This window comes from Danio aesculapii, chromosome 10 (genome assembly GCF_903798145.1).
Source record: "Danio aesculapii chromosome 10, fDanAes4.1, whole genome shotgun sequence".
Lineage (NCBI taxonomy): Eukaryota > Metazoa > Chordata > Actinopteri > Cypriniformes > Danionidae > Danio > Danio aesculapii.
This window is the reverse complement of record NC_079444.1, coordinates 40,951,608-40,967,645: the sequence shown is the minus strand read 5'-3', so window position 1 is coordinate 40,967,645 and position 16,038 is coordinate 40,951,608. Positions and strand designations below refer to the sequence as shown.

The 16,038-nt window shown below is 35.5% G+C and overlaps 1 protein-coding gene across 1 annotated transcript in view; it reads left to right on the top strand.

Annotated features, from left to right (window-relative positions):
* aak1b (AP2 associated kinase 1b) overlaps window positions 1-15,755 on the top strand; it is a 76,011-nt gene extending 60,256 nt beyond the window's left edge. Inside the window, exon 16 of the mRNA XM_056466488.1 lies at window positions 14,421-15,755. Coding sequence (XP_056322463.1) covers window positions 14,421-15,007 — 587 coding nt within the window. The 3' untranslated portion in view covers window positions 15,008-15,755. The remainder of the gene's footprint in view (window positions 1-14,420) is intronic.
* The last annotated feature ends 283 nt before the right edge of the window (window positions 15,756-16,038 follow it).

Here is a 16,038-nt window from a genome sequence, read left to right as displayed (position 1 = left end):
CCGAGTTGGAAGCTCATCGGTCTCTGTAGCAAACAAAACACCCTCAGCCCAGTGTTAGAGCAGTGATGGGTTCATGTGCACCTTCTATTTTTGTGAAAGAAAAAAAAAACAATAAAGGAAGAAAGGGGTGGTAAATAAACATGTAAATGTGAATGTAAATTGTGACCGTGGTCATTTGTTGTGCCTGTTGAAATGGTGTGCATTGTTTAAGTCGAGCTAATCGTGTTAAGCAGTTAATTTGGAGCAGATTTCTAAATGTAAACTGACATTAAGTTAAATGAAAAGATTTTTAATGATAATAATAATAATTATTATTATTAGTATTATGTTATTATTTTTGTAGAATGTTTTCTAAATGTAAACTGAAACATTTAAATGAAAAGATTTTTAATAATAATAATTATTATTATTATTATTGTAAAATGTTTTCTAAATGTAAACTGAAACGGTTGAATGAAAATATTTTCTATTGTTATTGTAGAAATAGAAGTATAATTATTGTAGAAAAAACATTTCTATAAAAATAATCATATTTAATAATGATGATAATATTGTTATTGTTGTTTTAGAACATTTTCCAAATGTAAACTGGCAATTAAATGAAAACTTTTCTATACAAATAATAATAATAATAATATTCTTATTATATTATTGATTACTGCTGTAGAAAGTTTCCCAAAATGTAAACTGAAAAGTTAAATGAATAATTTTTCTATATTCAAAAATAATAATAAATTATCATTAATGTAGTTATTATTAGTTGTAGTATTATTGTAGAATGTTTTCCTTATGTAAACCGACAGTAAATAGAAATAAATAAATAAATAGAAATAATTTATATTATGGTTATTAATTAATTATTTTAATTATTGTAGAAAGTTTTTCCAACTGTAAATTCACAGTTAGATTAAAATAATAACAATTATTATTTGTATTATTATTGTTATTATTATTTTTGTAGAAGTTTTCCAAATGTAAATTGACAAATTTAAATAAAATCTTTCTATAATAAAATAATAATTGTTCATTTATTTATAAAGCACATTTAAAAACAGTCACAAGACTGACCAAAGTGCTGCACAGAAGTCAAAGTAAAATAAAAAGACAGAATATAAAAACAAAAACAAGAGAATCGACTGAAAAAATGTAAAAATGAATCCGTAGAAAGGACTGTTAAAATAATAATAATAATTATTATTATTATTATTGTAGAAAGCTTTTGCAAATGTTAACTGACAGTTACTTTAAAAAAATATTATGTTATATACAATATATATTAAAAAAAAAATATATATATATATATATATATATAAATATATATATATATATATATATATATATATAAAATATTTCTATGAAAATATTATTATGATTATGCTTTTCGTTATTGTTGTTCTTTTTATTTTTATTATTGTAGAAAGGTTTTCCAAATGAAAAACTTTTCTATATTATTATTATTATTATTATTATTATTATTATTGATTATTGCTGTAGAAAGTTTGCCAAAATGTAAACTGAAAAAAGTTAAATGAATAATTTTTCTATAATAATAAATTATTAGTAATTTTGTTATTATTATTATTAGTAGTAGTAGTAGTAGTAGTAGTATTGTATAATTGTAGAATGTTTTTCTTATGTAAACCGACAGTAAGTAGAAATAATAATAAATAAATAAATAGAAATAATTAATATTATGGTTATTAATTATTAATTAATTATTTTAATTATTGTAGAAAGGTTTTCCAACTGTAAATTCACAGTTAGATTAAAATAATAACAATTATTATTTGTATTATTATTGTAATTATTATTTTTGTAGAAGTTTTCCAAATGTAAATTGACAAATTTAAATAAACTCTTTCTATAATAAAACTAATAATAATAGTTCATTTATTTATAAAGCACATTTAAAATAAAAAGACAGAATATAAAAACAAAAATAAGACAAGAGAATCGACTGAAAAAATGTAAAAATGAATCGGTAGAAAGGACTGTTAAAATAATAATAACTATTATTATTATCATTATTATTGTAGAAAGCTTTTCTAAATGTTAACTGACAGTTACTTAAAAAAATTATATTATATATAATATAAAATATATATATATTTTTAAAATATTTCTATGAAAATATTATTATGATTATGATTTTTATTATTGTTGTTGTTCTTTTTATTTTTATTATTGTAGAAAGGTTTTCCAAATGAAAAACCTTTATATATTATTATTATTATTATTATTATTATTATATTAATAATAATAATAATAATAATAATAATAAATGAATATTACTATTATATGTTAATAATGTTATACAATTTGACATTGTTGTTATTTTAATTAGAGGAAACTGATATTGTTCTTTAAATGCATTTATTTGATTTCATTATTCAATCTAAACATTGGTCTTTAGGAATGAAGTGTTTGGATCACATGTTTAAAACATGATTCAGTTAGTTAATGATAGTCAGTGCATTTACAAACATGAACAATAATTACTCCTAGTTAAACATTTACTAATACTGTATTAAAATCCAAAGTTGTACATGTTAACATTAGACAAAGCACTGCAAGTTAACATGAACTTACAATGAATTACTTCATTTTCATTAACTAAAATGAACAAACATGAATCAATACTGCAATAAATGCATTTTAAATAGTTTGTTCATATTAGTAAATATATTAACTATTGAAGCCTTATTATAAAACGCTTCCAATGTTTGAAATATGAGTGTTTTTAACTAATATTCAATAAGTCGTTAGAGAGTTTTCATATTAAATTTGTAACTATATTGATGATTAGCATTATTATTTTTTTTTCAGAATTATAAATTGGTATTACGTTGAATATTTAGGCATTTGAATGGTGGAAAACAAACTTTACATATTCTTTAAAGGGCACCTATGATGAAAATCATCTTTTGTAAGCTGTTTGGGCAGAACTGTGTGTCTGTGTTGTGTGTCCACTATCATATTGGAGTGATAGAAACACAATAAGTCTCTCTTTTTAAATTTCCTGATGTTAAAATAGGATCCAAATCTCTGCAATTCTGAGACCCATCATAACGTGATGTTTGAGTGTGGTTTGCCCTGCCCACCGAGCTGATAAGCAGGTGCATATTACCATGTCTCCATAGTAATGTGTATAATTATATCAACAAGACAGGACTGGCGCAAAGCAACTGGCATTAAAAGATCTGTTCAGCCCGCTGTGATCATCTGCACCTCAAGAAAGAGTTTTACAAGTTTCAAACGTTTATAAAATGGTGCATGTTTTTAATAAAGACAGTAAAATTGCTGTAATTCATCACCACAGCCACATAGTGTCAGTACAATTATAAAGAAGATGCTTCAATCCTGGTTTGTGGACTTAAATCAGGTTTATTTTGTACATTAACATAACAGATGTCCATACAGCAGTGAATGTTAACATGTATCCTGTCATATTTGCCGTGCAAAACTAAACATGTGCATGTGTTTGTGTGTCCACACGTGCGAACTTTATAACAACATTGTGTGTTTGACTCATCGTCGCATTAAGGCTTGAATTAACTCCACAACAAATACATCAAATAACAGTTGGGGAAGTTTTTACAGTAGTAAGGGAGATCTGCTTCATTCTTGTCTGTCACTGTGCTGTTTATCTACGTAAAGGCTACAGCTCTGACATGCACGTAGGAGCGGTGGGCAACAAAAACAACTACAATCTCCTAACAGCTCAAATTTCCCAGCTTTAAAGAAGGTCTAATAAATAATCTGATGGATATTGTGAGCTGAAACTTTACAGACACATTCTGGAGACACAAAAGACTCATCTTAAATCTTGAAAAAGGGGTAAAATAGGTGCCCTTTAAAACATATTAGCTTCACACTGTTGATACTCAAGCCTCCGTTTGCTTCTTTTGTACTGCAGTCCTATTATGGACACAAATGTGAGTGACATATTGAAGGATTGTGTTGTTAAATACTTTTTTCTTATTGTTGTCATACGTTTTTTGGTGGAGTTCTGGCTGCATGAGCTGTTTTTTCTTCAGGTAAGGTTTCATTGTCCATGTGATTGGCCATGATCCTCTCTCTCTCTTTCTCTCTCTATCTATTCATATGTGAACATTCATTTCATTCATTCATTTTAATAGGGAAATCAACATTCAGGCAGAGAAAGCTTTCACCTGAGACCTAAATGTGTGTTTACCATTTGGAAATCATGATATATGCCCATGTGATAGACCAGAAAAGGATATTGTAAATAGCATTTTAATGAAGGAAATGGATTCCTGGCAGACACTGAACGCAGGTGGAGCGAGTTAATCATTTTGTAGCTTTCAGAGTCAAAATAAGTAAGAGAAATAAAACAGCTTTTCTGCCTGCCTTAAGGGGACCTATATTAAAAAAATCACCTTTATAAGGGGTTTAAACACAGTTGTGTGGCAGCAGTTTGTGAATATTACAGCTTTCTAATGGTAAACATTTATTAATTCTATTTTTTTATAAACAGACTCGATAAAAACAGTCTGCAGAAACACTTTGATTGACATTTTCTCTTTTTATGTGTCATCATTGGTGAAAAACCCTGCTCTCTGGTGACCATCTCTCCCTCATTAACATAAACAGCTCTGAGTGAGAAGCAGCCGTCCACCATTAAAGTTGTCACTTGCTGAAGATTAGCAGTTTAATAATATTATCAACTGGTTTTATTAATGTAGGATCCATTGTTGGGCAGTAGCATCATGACAAGTAGTGACGCTACTAGCTATATTAGTACTACTAGTATATAGTAGTGACTACTATATTTCTCAGTAGCGTGGCGGTAGCGTCGCTACTTTCTAAATCAAATAGCTTTTCAGTTGCGAAGCTATTTTATTAGTCAAGTAGCGCAGTAGCGTCCACACAAGCTACATTTACCGATCACGGATCAATTAGTGATGGCACCGACATTCACGGAGCTGTGAGGCCAGTGTCTTTATTTTATTTTTTATTTTTATTGATTAAACAGGGGCGTACAGGATTATACATAAAACAGTATACAAGGAATTAACAACAGAAATTAATCATGGACATTAAGTATTTTTTTCAGCAGTTGGGATGTCTTAATATCTTTGGTATTACTCTGTATAGAAGTGAGTAAATCATTAAAAATGTTTAGATCAATGAAGAACAGTTTACAATTTGGTACAGTCAGCATACATTTTGTTTTGTGGATGTGATGCTTTCCAAATAAAATAAGAATTGCTGTTATTTTGTCTATTTCCAATATTCCAGAGTTGCAATCCATAAATAAAACCATTATATCAGTTATATTGATAAATTTATAAAACACTTCAAAAAGAAGTAAGGAAACTTGGGACCAAAACCGTTTTGTGTAACTGCAGCTGAAAAATAAATGAATTGTTTCCGGTTCCATTTTACAAAAACACCACAAGGGTGAAAAACCTTCCTTAAACTTACTAATAAAATCATTGCATGGATAATATCTATGTAATATTTTAAAATTAGTTTCTTTTACTTTATTAGGAATGATGTATTTTGTAATATCTGTCCAGATTTTTGGGGAAAAGAAGAATGAAGGGAATGCTTGTTTCCATTTAACCATTGCTATTGGAGGAACACTTTTATCTGCAGTTAGGATTTTCCTGATATAATTGTTATTCAATTTTTTATCCATGATAGAAAGGCCCTTAATAGTAAGCTCTGGATGAGAACCAGTAGGCATGTGCCGGTATCACATTTTCATGCTGCGATTAATTGATTGAGCTTTTATCACGGTATACGGTATTATCACGATATTGTAATTTTACTAGAGAAACAGGTAAAAAAAAACACAAAAAACTTCAGTTTCGTCAACTTAGTAACTTTAATAACTTTTTTAATTAACTAAAAGTACTTCAAACATTTAAATACAAATAAATATAAATAAAACAATACACAATATAAAAGTAAACTTGAGGAATTATATCAAAGTGAATGTGCAAAGGGAAACCGTCTTCGATCAGCAATCCCTCTGCATTTTTTTGGAACCCAAAATATTTCCAAACCTCTGACTTTACCCTTTTTGAAGGGGGATAAATTGTCGGCAGCGTTCCTCCTTCCGCCATGCTTCTTCTTCGTGTGAGGATTAGCGAGCGGTGGCAGCGGCGGCGCGCACTGTGTGCACACAGTGCTTCTACATGCGGGGATTGTTTACATCAGAGTGCGCATCAGTTCTGCGCAGCATATACGCAGTGTTTCTTCAAGCGGTTGATGGAAAATAAGCTGAAGGGGGATAAATTGTCGGGAGCGTTCCTCTTTCCGCCATGCTTCTTCTTCGTGTGAGGATTATAGTGCGGTGGCAGCGGCGGCGCACACACAGTGCTTCTACATGTGGGGATTGTTTACATTAGAGTGCACATCAGTTCTGCGCAGCATATACGCAGTGTTTCTTCAAGCGGTTGATGGAAAATAAGCTAAGGCGCGTTCTAAGAATAAAAATTCGGATCTATTCTTTTTCACGGTATTTTGAAGTGCCCGCGATAACAATATCGTGCATATTCATTACCGTGATTTATCGCATTACCGAATACCGGCACAAGCCTAAGAACCAGATACATGGTTATATATTTATGCAGTTTTAATAAGGTGAAGTAACTTTGGGGAGGTGAGGCCGGTGTCTAGCCGATGAATGTAAGACGAGAATGACGATTTCTTCTTCCTGTTTTACGGTGTTCGACAACAAAGTTTTTAGTGCGTTACTGCCACCTCTGGTGAAACTTGCTTGATTTAAAGATGACTGAGGGAGAGGGGTTATTTCTGAAGCGGGATTCCTCATGAGCATACCTCGAGAAGTACGTTACGGTGCAATGACTTAATTTCTGATGCTGTGCTCAAAAAAAAAAAATAGTTTAATAAGTATAAATATACACTATAATGCAAATGTTCCAAAATACTTTACTATAAATGACTATAGTATTTTTAATGTGGAACACCTGGTTTTATTGGATTTTTTTGTTTTAGCTGTTATATACTATAATTTGTTTCAGTTTAGTACAGCATATTGTTTACACTAAATAACTAAACTGAATTCTGCCTCATATGTTTCATTGACAGTTTTATTGACCTCTAAGATATGATTGACTTGGATTTAAGTTGCTTCGATTTAAAAATGAAAATTGTAAAAATAGCTTTGTAGCTAAGCTACTTTTGCCATGTAGCTTTTAGATTAGCTAGCTACATTTCCCAGAGGGTAGCTTTTAGTGTAGATAGGCTACATTTTAAGTAGAGTAGCTAATAGCTTAGCTCTCACTACATTTTTCAAGTAGCTTTCCCAACACTGGTAGGATCACAAACAGCTCATTTTATATAAATAAATATTTGTCAATATTTAAAAAAATGTATTTAAATCCATTCTTAACATTAATTGAATATATAATAAAATATAAATAATTATAATTTATATAATAAATTATTAGCAACAAAAGACTCTATTTTGGCCAATGGGATGGGAAGTGGCAGATATACATCAGTCACTGATTAGTCCAGTTTGAGTTTGAGTTCTCTATCTTAAAATAAAACCTGCTCTCCAGCAGATTATGCTGAGGTCGGACTGCATGATTTTAAAAGTAGTGGCGTCACAGATGTTTTAACACTGCGTGACTATCTGGGCTAGCATTCCATCTGTGCTGTTTACACTGCAAGATGGCTCGGCGACAGGGGGTTTCACACTGCATGACTGCACAATAGGAGAATCACCGACAACTTTGTCTTGGTCCACAAACTACATCTCACAACAAAACACGCGCGAGAAGGGAAACAGAAACAACGCGAAGTCACGTAGTATATCTTTTGTTATTAACTACATATTGAGAAAGAAGCCGTTAATGGGGTAGAAAATGAACTTATTTTGCTTACCTGGCTTTGAAGGGAATTAGCAATTTCTCTCAAACTTTTTTCATTGTCGACCTGGTTGTGGTATTGCTCAGATGACTCGTTAAACAGACACAAGTGCTCCTGTCAAATTCACACTAGCTTTTCCTCCATTTCTTGGGTCTAAATAGACTGAAAAGAAGCCCTTTAAACTTCTCCCCCAACCTCCCACTGACCTGCAGAGACCCACACTAGTGGATGCTGTTCTCTCATTGGCTGTAGGTGGTCGCCGATGTTATTTTCAATCAGAACACATTTCACGGCATGATTTTTGAATCGCTGACAGCTCCAGATATTTCGCATGCCAAATATCTGATGGGTATCGGCGACTCGTGTGCAGTTCTCTCAGATTGCGTCATTGTTTGTTTACACTGTGTGATTGTTACTCACGTAAACGAGCAGCGATTTGCCTGTGATTTCAGACATTTGTCTGCGATTTCTCAAAACCTGTCGGCGAGTTAATATCAGGGCCTAAATCATCCAGTCTGAACTCGGTCTAAAGCCTGGTTTATACTTGACGCATTCGCTAGTTCTCATGAGTGTGCGCGGCTAATGTGACGTCATCGCGGAGGTTTGCTTGGGGTGCGCACGACATGATTTCGGCCGGCAGAGCACATGATTTTTTTTTTAGACTCGAGCGAACAGTGCACGCGGCGCCGCGTTTGATTTGAGTTGAATATGAAACACTCTGAAGAGATTTTGTCTGAAACAGAACGACTGTGCAGACATCTTTATGATCCGTAATCACAGAGATAACCAGATGATCAATAATTCTTGGCTAGAAATGGCAACAGCCATGGGAAAGGGGGAAAGTTTTTGTTTTGTTATTTTGTTAATACGTTTGTTAAAGCCAAAAGAGGCCATGACAAAGGTGGAGACCCAGGTACAGAAAATGTTTTTCCACCAGTCACAGGTTTTACACTGATGTATATATTACGATTTTGAATTTAAAACAATTTAATAGTTACAAAACTTTAAGGAACAAAATATTTCTTTGATAACTGGGAAGGAATATTTGAACCTATCGGTTTACAGTATACTGATGGCCTGCTTTCTAGACGTTATTGGTGATAATGGTCAGGAATGTTGGACCATTATTGCCTTTTTAGCATAAGTAGAGGAAAGAAACTAGCCAGACAGTAATGTGTGAATTGTGGAGGGGGCTAAATCTAAAAAACATCTGTATTTTTAAGTAAGTGTTTTTTTTTTGCTTTTATTCTTGCCATAATAAAAAATATATTTATAGATCAACCCATGTTCTACTCTCATTGATATTTTAATAAACTTTAATAGGTAAAACTGTCCGAAATATGAACAAAAGCAAGTGATGCATCAAAGTTTGATTAAAAAAAATCTTCAATGGTTATAAAAATGGTTAGAATTTATTAATTTTCTTTTTGGCTTAGTCCCTTTATTAATCTGGGGTCGCCACATTGGAACAAGCCGCCAACTCATTCAGCACATGTTTTATGCAGCGGATGCCCTTCCAGCCACAACCCATCTCTGGGAAACATCCATACACACTCATTCACACTCATACACTACGGACAATTTAACTTACCCAATTCACCTGTACCTGTCTTTGGACTGTGGGGGAAACCGGAGCACCCGGATGAAACCCACGCAAACGCAGGGAGAACATGCTGAAGCTCGAATCAGCAACCTTCTTGCTGTGAGGCAACAGCACTACCTCCTGCGCTACTGAGTCACCAATGGTTATAATCATTAAAATAATTTATTAAAACAATAAAACTAACAGTTCTCTTTTGGGCCTTTTCAGCTAAGTGAGATGGTATGGGTCGGTACTCTTTTATGGTTTCCACAGTCAAAAAGTACCAAAAAGCAAACCACACCACTTTTTGGGTATCCTTTTCAAAGGGTACCTAGCACAACAAAAGGGTACTAAAAGGCGGAGCTAGACTCGCAGCTGAACACTATTGGTTTACAGAGTAGCATCACTAGCACGTGTACAAGCCAGGAGAATAAAAACAAAGGAAGTGCACAGCCGAGACATTACAGCGTAATAATATATACATATAATAACAAGTCAATAGATTTCTTGAGTTCATAGAAATAACATGCACGTGATTATTGAAGTGCTTCAGAAACGTGAAAGAAGAACCAGCAGAAGCCGGAAAAAACAAAGGAGCAAATGATTCTTTCAGCAACCTAAAACATGAACAAACTGCCATGTTTAATTACTATCATCACCTTTTGCGTATTATGAACTCGGAATGATGGAATCATTTTCTAAATGTTTGCTCCGTGTAGTTTTTCTGTAATTGGCAACATATGGTATATATGTGTTCATATATGTTGCATTTATTTATTTATTTATTTTATATAATCACAGACGTTACACTGCGCTGTCATTGATCCGCAGTTATAATGAAATCAAGGTTAGTAATGAACATTTATGCACAGGTATTTATGTGTATAAAGCATCTGTTTTGTGAGAAGTGCTTGTCATATCATATGTTAACGACAGCTTTACTGTAGACATTTCCTTGAGCAAGAATGACGTAGACTGAAACTTTGTCTTACACCAAGCCCACCATTGGTACCCTTTTGGCAGTGGAAACGCAAGCCTGATAAAGGTGACCCCTACTGTGCCACTCAGTGGTAACGGGCCATTTTAAACGATTTGTTTTCCAAGCCCATGCGGCCAATATTTGCAAACCCCATATAGGTATTTACCTTTAACATTTTTTTGCGTTTCATTCCATTCCATTGTCATTGACTTAAAAGGACTTCTTAAAGCAGCGGGGCTTCCTGAGTGAATTAGTTTCATTGCTAGAGCAGGCTAATGGGATATTGTGCTTCAGGTCATGCTTTTTTTTCTGGTATTGTAGAGCAGAAATTGGCTTCTTCAAAGAATAGATTATCTCCACTTTTAACGATCACGCAAGTTTTCTCTGCCTCTCTCTCTCTCTTTCTCTCTCTCTCTCTCTCTCTCTCTCTCTCTCTCTCTCTCTCTCTCTATATATATATATATATATATATATATATATATATATAATATATATATATGTAAATGACCTCCTTTATGATTAGCTGACCTCTTAGTATGTGAAAATGTGTGAGTTCTGGAACACTGAATTAACGGTAAATGTTCACATTGCTAGAACATGTAAATCGTACTTTAAATAGTCTAATTGGACTGGGGATGGAGGTTTGTGTAAAAATAGATTGCAATTTTTACAGTGAAGGACTGAACAAATGGCATAGTGATGTAGTTAATTGGCTACATGTTCCCTTGCTAGTGTTATCGTGATAAACTGTCCAACCTAATTGGTCTTTTAATGTATTGTTACATTCCTAGAAATCCTTATGGTTTTCTTTGGATTGGAATGTTTTTTTATCTAAGGTTCATTAGAGTTTGTTTCATCTTGTATTGCTTAAAGCCTCATTCACGCTATAAGGGACTCACAGCAGCAAATCGACAAATCGTTCATTTCAATAGAGAGTGAGCAACTTCCAATGACCGCGTCTACGCAAGTAACAGCAACCGTTGGCGACCAGGTGGGCGTGTCGAGTGATGCGACAAAGTTGAGAATCCTTCAACTTTATGCTAGTGAAGACGGACTTTAAGCGACAGCCAATAGGAGCACCAGTAGAGCTCACGTGATCCTCTCTCTGCTCGATCAGATGCCGGTTGTATTCTCCGTGCTGTAGATCTACACAGAACTGCGTTTGTAGCAAAGACTGTAAAAGATATGGACGTAGTATCCGTGACATCACCCATAGGTTTCTGAAGAACCCAAAAGAAGCTACTAGTAGGCGTGGCCAACTGTCGCCATTTTGTTTGCGCGTAATCGCACCAAACGGGGAATACCAAACAAGGGCAAAGAGGCGGAGCTACAGACGCCTACTGGCATTTTGCTTACTGACTTTCCCATAGGAGAAACGCTTAATACTTCATTACCTGCGACTCGTTTATGTTCTGACGACATGTGCTTGGCTGTTTACTATATCAATAAAGTGTTTAGACTTTTAAAAACACTGTTGAACTTTGAGCCACTAAGCATTGTTCTGATGATGTTTTTCTACAGGAGGAAAACGCAAATTACTTCTAAACACCTCAATCATAGTGTGTGTTAGTAAATGCAAGACTATTGATGAACTCCAGCATAACACTATATGATAACGTTTCAGATGACTGTTCTAGAGCCTACAGCTAATCAATCTGTCAGATTCTGGAGTGAATTACAGCTCTAAAGAACATTATAAATGATATATAATCTTAAATAAAACAAATACGTTTATAGAGATGGTATATAAGAATATAATTTCACTCACCTGGGAAACGGAGGCCACGTGAATGTTGAGCACAATTAAATGCACACAGCATGCCATATCATCTGATATTTGCAAGAAATATTTCCAAAAGGCAGCTGACTGTGTAAAGCCACATAAAACAAAACGAAAATGCGATGTATATGCCAAGTTTAGCAGCTAATCAGCTGCTAACAGCTGAGGTGACGAGACAGCAAGCAGCGAGACCTAGCTGTCACTCAAGTGACCACGCCCTTAATTATGCAAACTTAATATAACCTAATATAAAGGAAACGGATGAGTTATAAAAAATTCACCCCCCTCACAGTTGTCATGGAGGGTAATAATAGCTAAATGAACCCAAATCGTTCTTTGTACCAGGCTGTAAACACCTTTTTTTCTGCTGTAAAGTTGGCCATTCTAACAGTGGGCTCAATTGAAAATTGCTCTATTATGGAGCCAGGACTAGTGGAATTTTGATGAATTGCAATTTCAGTTACTTCCGTATTGGCTTCCCGAGGGAGAGCGGGAGGTTGCCGCTTGGTTTGTAGCAGATCGCCACCGAGAGCGACAGACGACTAAAAAGTCACTTCTTGTGTGAATAAAGCATAAAGCATTATTTTTTGTGTTGTGTTTGTGTGTGTGTTACCATGATCATGACACTCTACACCAGGGGTCGCAAACCTTTTTTCAGCAAAGAGCCATTTCTGATGTTTTTGGCAAATGCATTTTTTTATTACTTTATTAGCATGAACTACTACTTTATTAGTCTGCCACAGCGGAATGAACCACCAACTTGTCCAACATATGTTTTACACAACTCATAGCCTTCCAGCTGCAACCCATCACAAGGAAAATCCATACACACTCATTCACACACACACACATACTACGGACAAATTTGTGTTTGGACTGTGGGGGAAACCCATGCAAACACGGGGAACATGCAAACTTCACACAGAAATGCCAGCTGACCCAGCGACCTTGCTGTGATGCGGTTGTGCTACCCAGTGCACCACCGTGCTATCTATATATATATATAAGTGTTGGTAGCATAATAGGATAAAGTGTCAGGACACCAGAACATGACGTTACTCAGCATTATAGCGAAAAAGCATGTAACATCACTTCATTTTAATAACACTGACATTCAGTTCACTTCACTATTATGTGCCAAGTGAATATGACTCTGTCTAACGATAATCTACTGGAGCCCATAATTTCATTTTCATCTTCCAATTTCACAGTTTCATCTTCTCTTGATCAGGCTCATAATCAATTTACTCATGTTTAAATATATATTTATATATTTGCATGCATGCTATTGTTATTATTTAGGTAGGCCACTATGCCATTATTTATTTTCTCTGCTCACTGCACGCGCAAAACAATAATCACCAACCAATGAGAGTGATTGTAAATGTAAGAAAGCTGATTGGTCAAAATTGACTACCTTTATGTGTGTGCGCGTGCTGTTTTTCACTCGGCTCATACTCATTCTCTCTCTCTCTCGGCTCATACTCATTCTCTCTCTCTCTCACTCACTCACTCACACACACACACACAAACATGCACAAAGATCAATTAAAATACCAGAACACAAAACACGAATATCTGACATTACCCGGAGCAAGATCCAGGTCAAATTAAGCACTGCAGCGAACAGTTCATTTGCCATACTTTGCATACACAACTTATTCTCCATGTGTGAAAGGTTTCTTTTGCCTTGCGATCTCCAATAAGGCAAGCAGAGCTCGCAGCACTCGAACTCACAGATGCACCTGTCCCATCTTACCCCTACTGTTTTTGTCCGGTTTGCTGGAGCTCACACGCCTTCTTTCAGCTTTCGCTCAGCTGGTACTTTGCCGCAAAAGCTGCATGGTGGGTTTCAAAATGTCTCTAAACATTACAAAAGGCTCAACAAGTAATGACAGAAAACACCCTTAATAACCTAAGAAACCCACCACATCCCGAATAACCCACCACAACTTCTTCCATCATTATATTTTACAGGAATGCCTAAATGCTTTCATAGCTGTGATCTCTTTGCAATCGTTACAAATTCAGGATTAATCTAACAGTAAAAAAATGTATTAATCCGCAGGTCACATGTGTTCTGAACCGAGGGTTGTGATCCGTACAAATCACGGATCAACTTTGATTCAGTACACCCCTAATTTTTCTTCAGTGTAGGTTTAAAGCAAGAGTTCTCATCTTTAATTTCTTACCACCTAATTTTCTTTCAGATGATCTGCCTAACGTTAACGGCTATGAATCTGCATCAGGCATCCAAAGCTCAGATGTTCCTGCAGAAGAAGAAGAGGAGGAAGTTTTGCACATGTGCAGTGGATCGAAGCTGCTCCTGCTGGACTCTAAACTCCTCAACACTACATCTCTCAAACTCTCTCCATCATCCTCTCCAGATGTCTTCTCCAGCGCCCCGTTCCCAGGCTGTGGGCCAGATGGTAGGGACATCTTCACCAGCGCTCCATTTCCACAAATTCAGCAATCTCGTCCGCAGCCTGACGTCTTCCTCCAAGCACCATTTTACAAAAGGAGCGAATCACATGTTGCACAGATCTCCAATGGTGGTGATCCTGTTGTTCCTCATCCGCCGGTGCACAGTCAGATCCGCTTCCCATACTGCGCCGAGGCTCCGATGCCCCAACAGCCCATTGCGGCCCATCGTGTAGTGTCTAGTGTGGGCCAGCAGGCGGCCATCAGCTCCGTTCCTGTTGGACCGCTTCACTCCTGGACAGTGGGTGTTCGAGCGGTTATGGACCCCTTCCTGGCGGCCCCGTTCCAACCCCGGGGCCCAATGGGAAAGCCTTAAAGCGATTAGTTCACCCAAAATGGTACATTTACTCACTATTTACTCACTCTCAAGGGGTTTCACATAGGGCTGCACATTATATGGTTTCAGCATTAATACACTCAAAAAATAATTCATTGGATGAACTCAATTTAATGGAGGTCGATACAGCAACACAATGGATCTGAAATAAAACAAACAAGATGTGCTTTAACTGCAGACTGTCAGCTTTAATTTGAGGGTATTTACATCCAAATCAGGTGAACGCTGTAGGAATTACAACAGTTTGCATATGTGCCTCCCACTTGTTAAGGGTCCAAAAGTAATTGGACAGAATAATAATCATAAACCAAACTTTCAGTTTTCAGCTTTCAGTTTGGTTGCAAATCCTTTGCAGTCAACTACAGCCTGAGGTCTGGAACGCATAGACATCACCAGACATTGGGTTTCAATCCTGATGGTGGTCTGCCCGGCCTCTACAGCAACTGTCTTCAGTTCCTGCTTGTTCTTGGGTCGTTTTCCCTTCAGTTTTGTCTACAGCAAGTGAAATTTAAGCTCAATCGGATTCAGGTCAGGTGATTGACTTGGCCATTGCGTAACATTCCACTTCTTTCCCTTCAAAAAATTTTTGGTTGCTTTTGCAGTATGCTATGGATAATGAGGGAATAACACACCTGCCCATGGAATGGCTTAGAGGCCAATTGTCCAATTACTTTTGGACCCTTAACAAGGGGGAGTCACATATGCAAACTGTTGTATTTCCTACAGCGTTCACCTGATTTGGATGTAAATACCCTCAAATTAAAGCTGACAGTCTGCAGTTAAAGCACATCTTCATTTCATTCAAATCCATTGTGTTGGTGTATAGAGCCAAAAATGTTAGAACTGTGTCAACGTCCAATTATTTATGGAGCTAACTGTGCACAGTTGATTGAGATCTCACAACAAATTTTAGGGCAGTTATTGCTCACTGAGAAAAGCAACAAACTGTATTTTTGCTAATTAAGCTGCCAACACCCAAAGCATGAGTGCTTCTGTGAGGTGGTACTCTC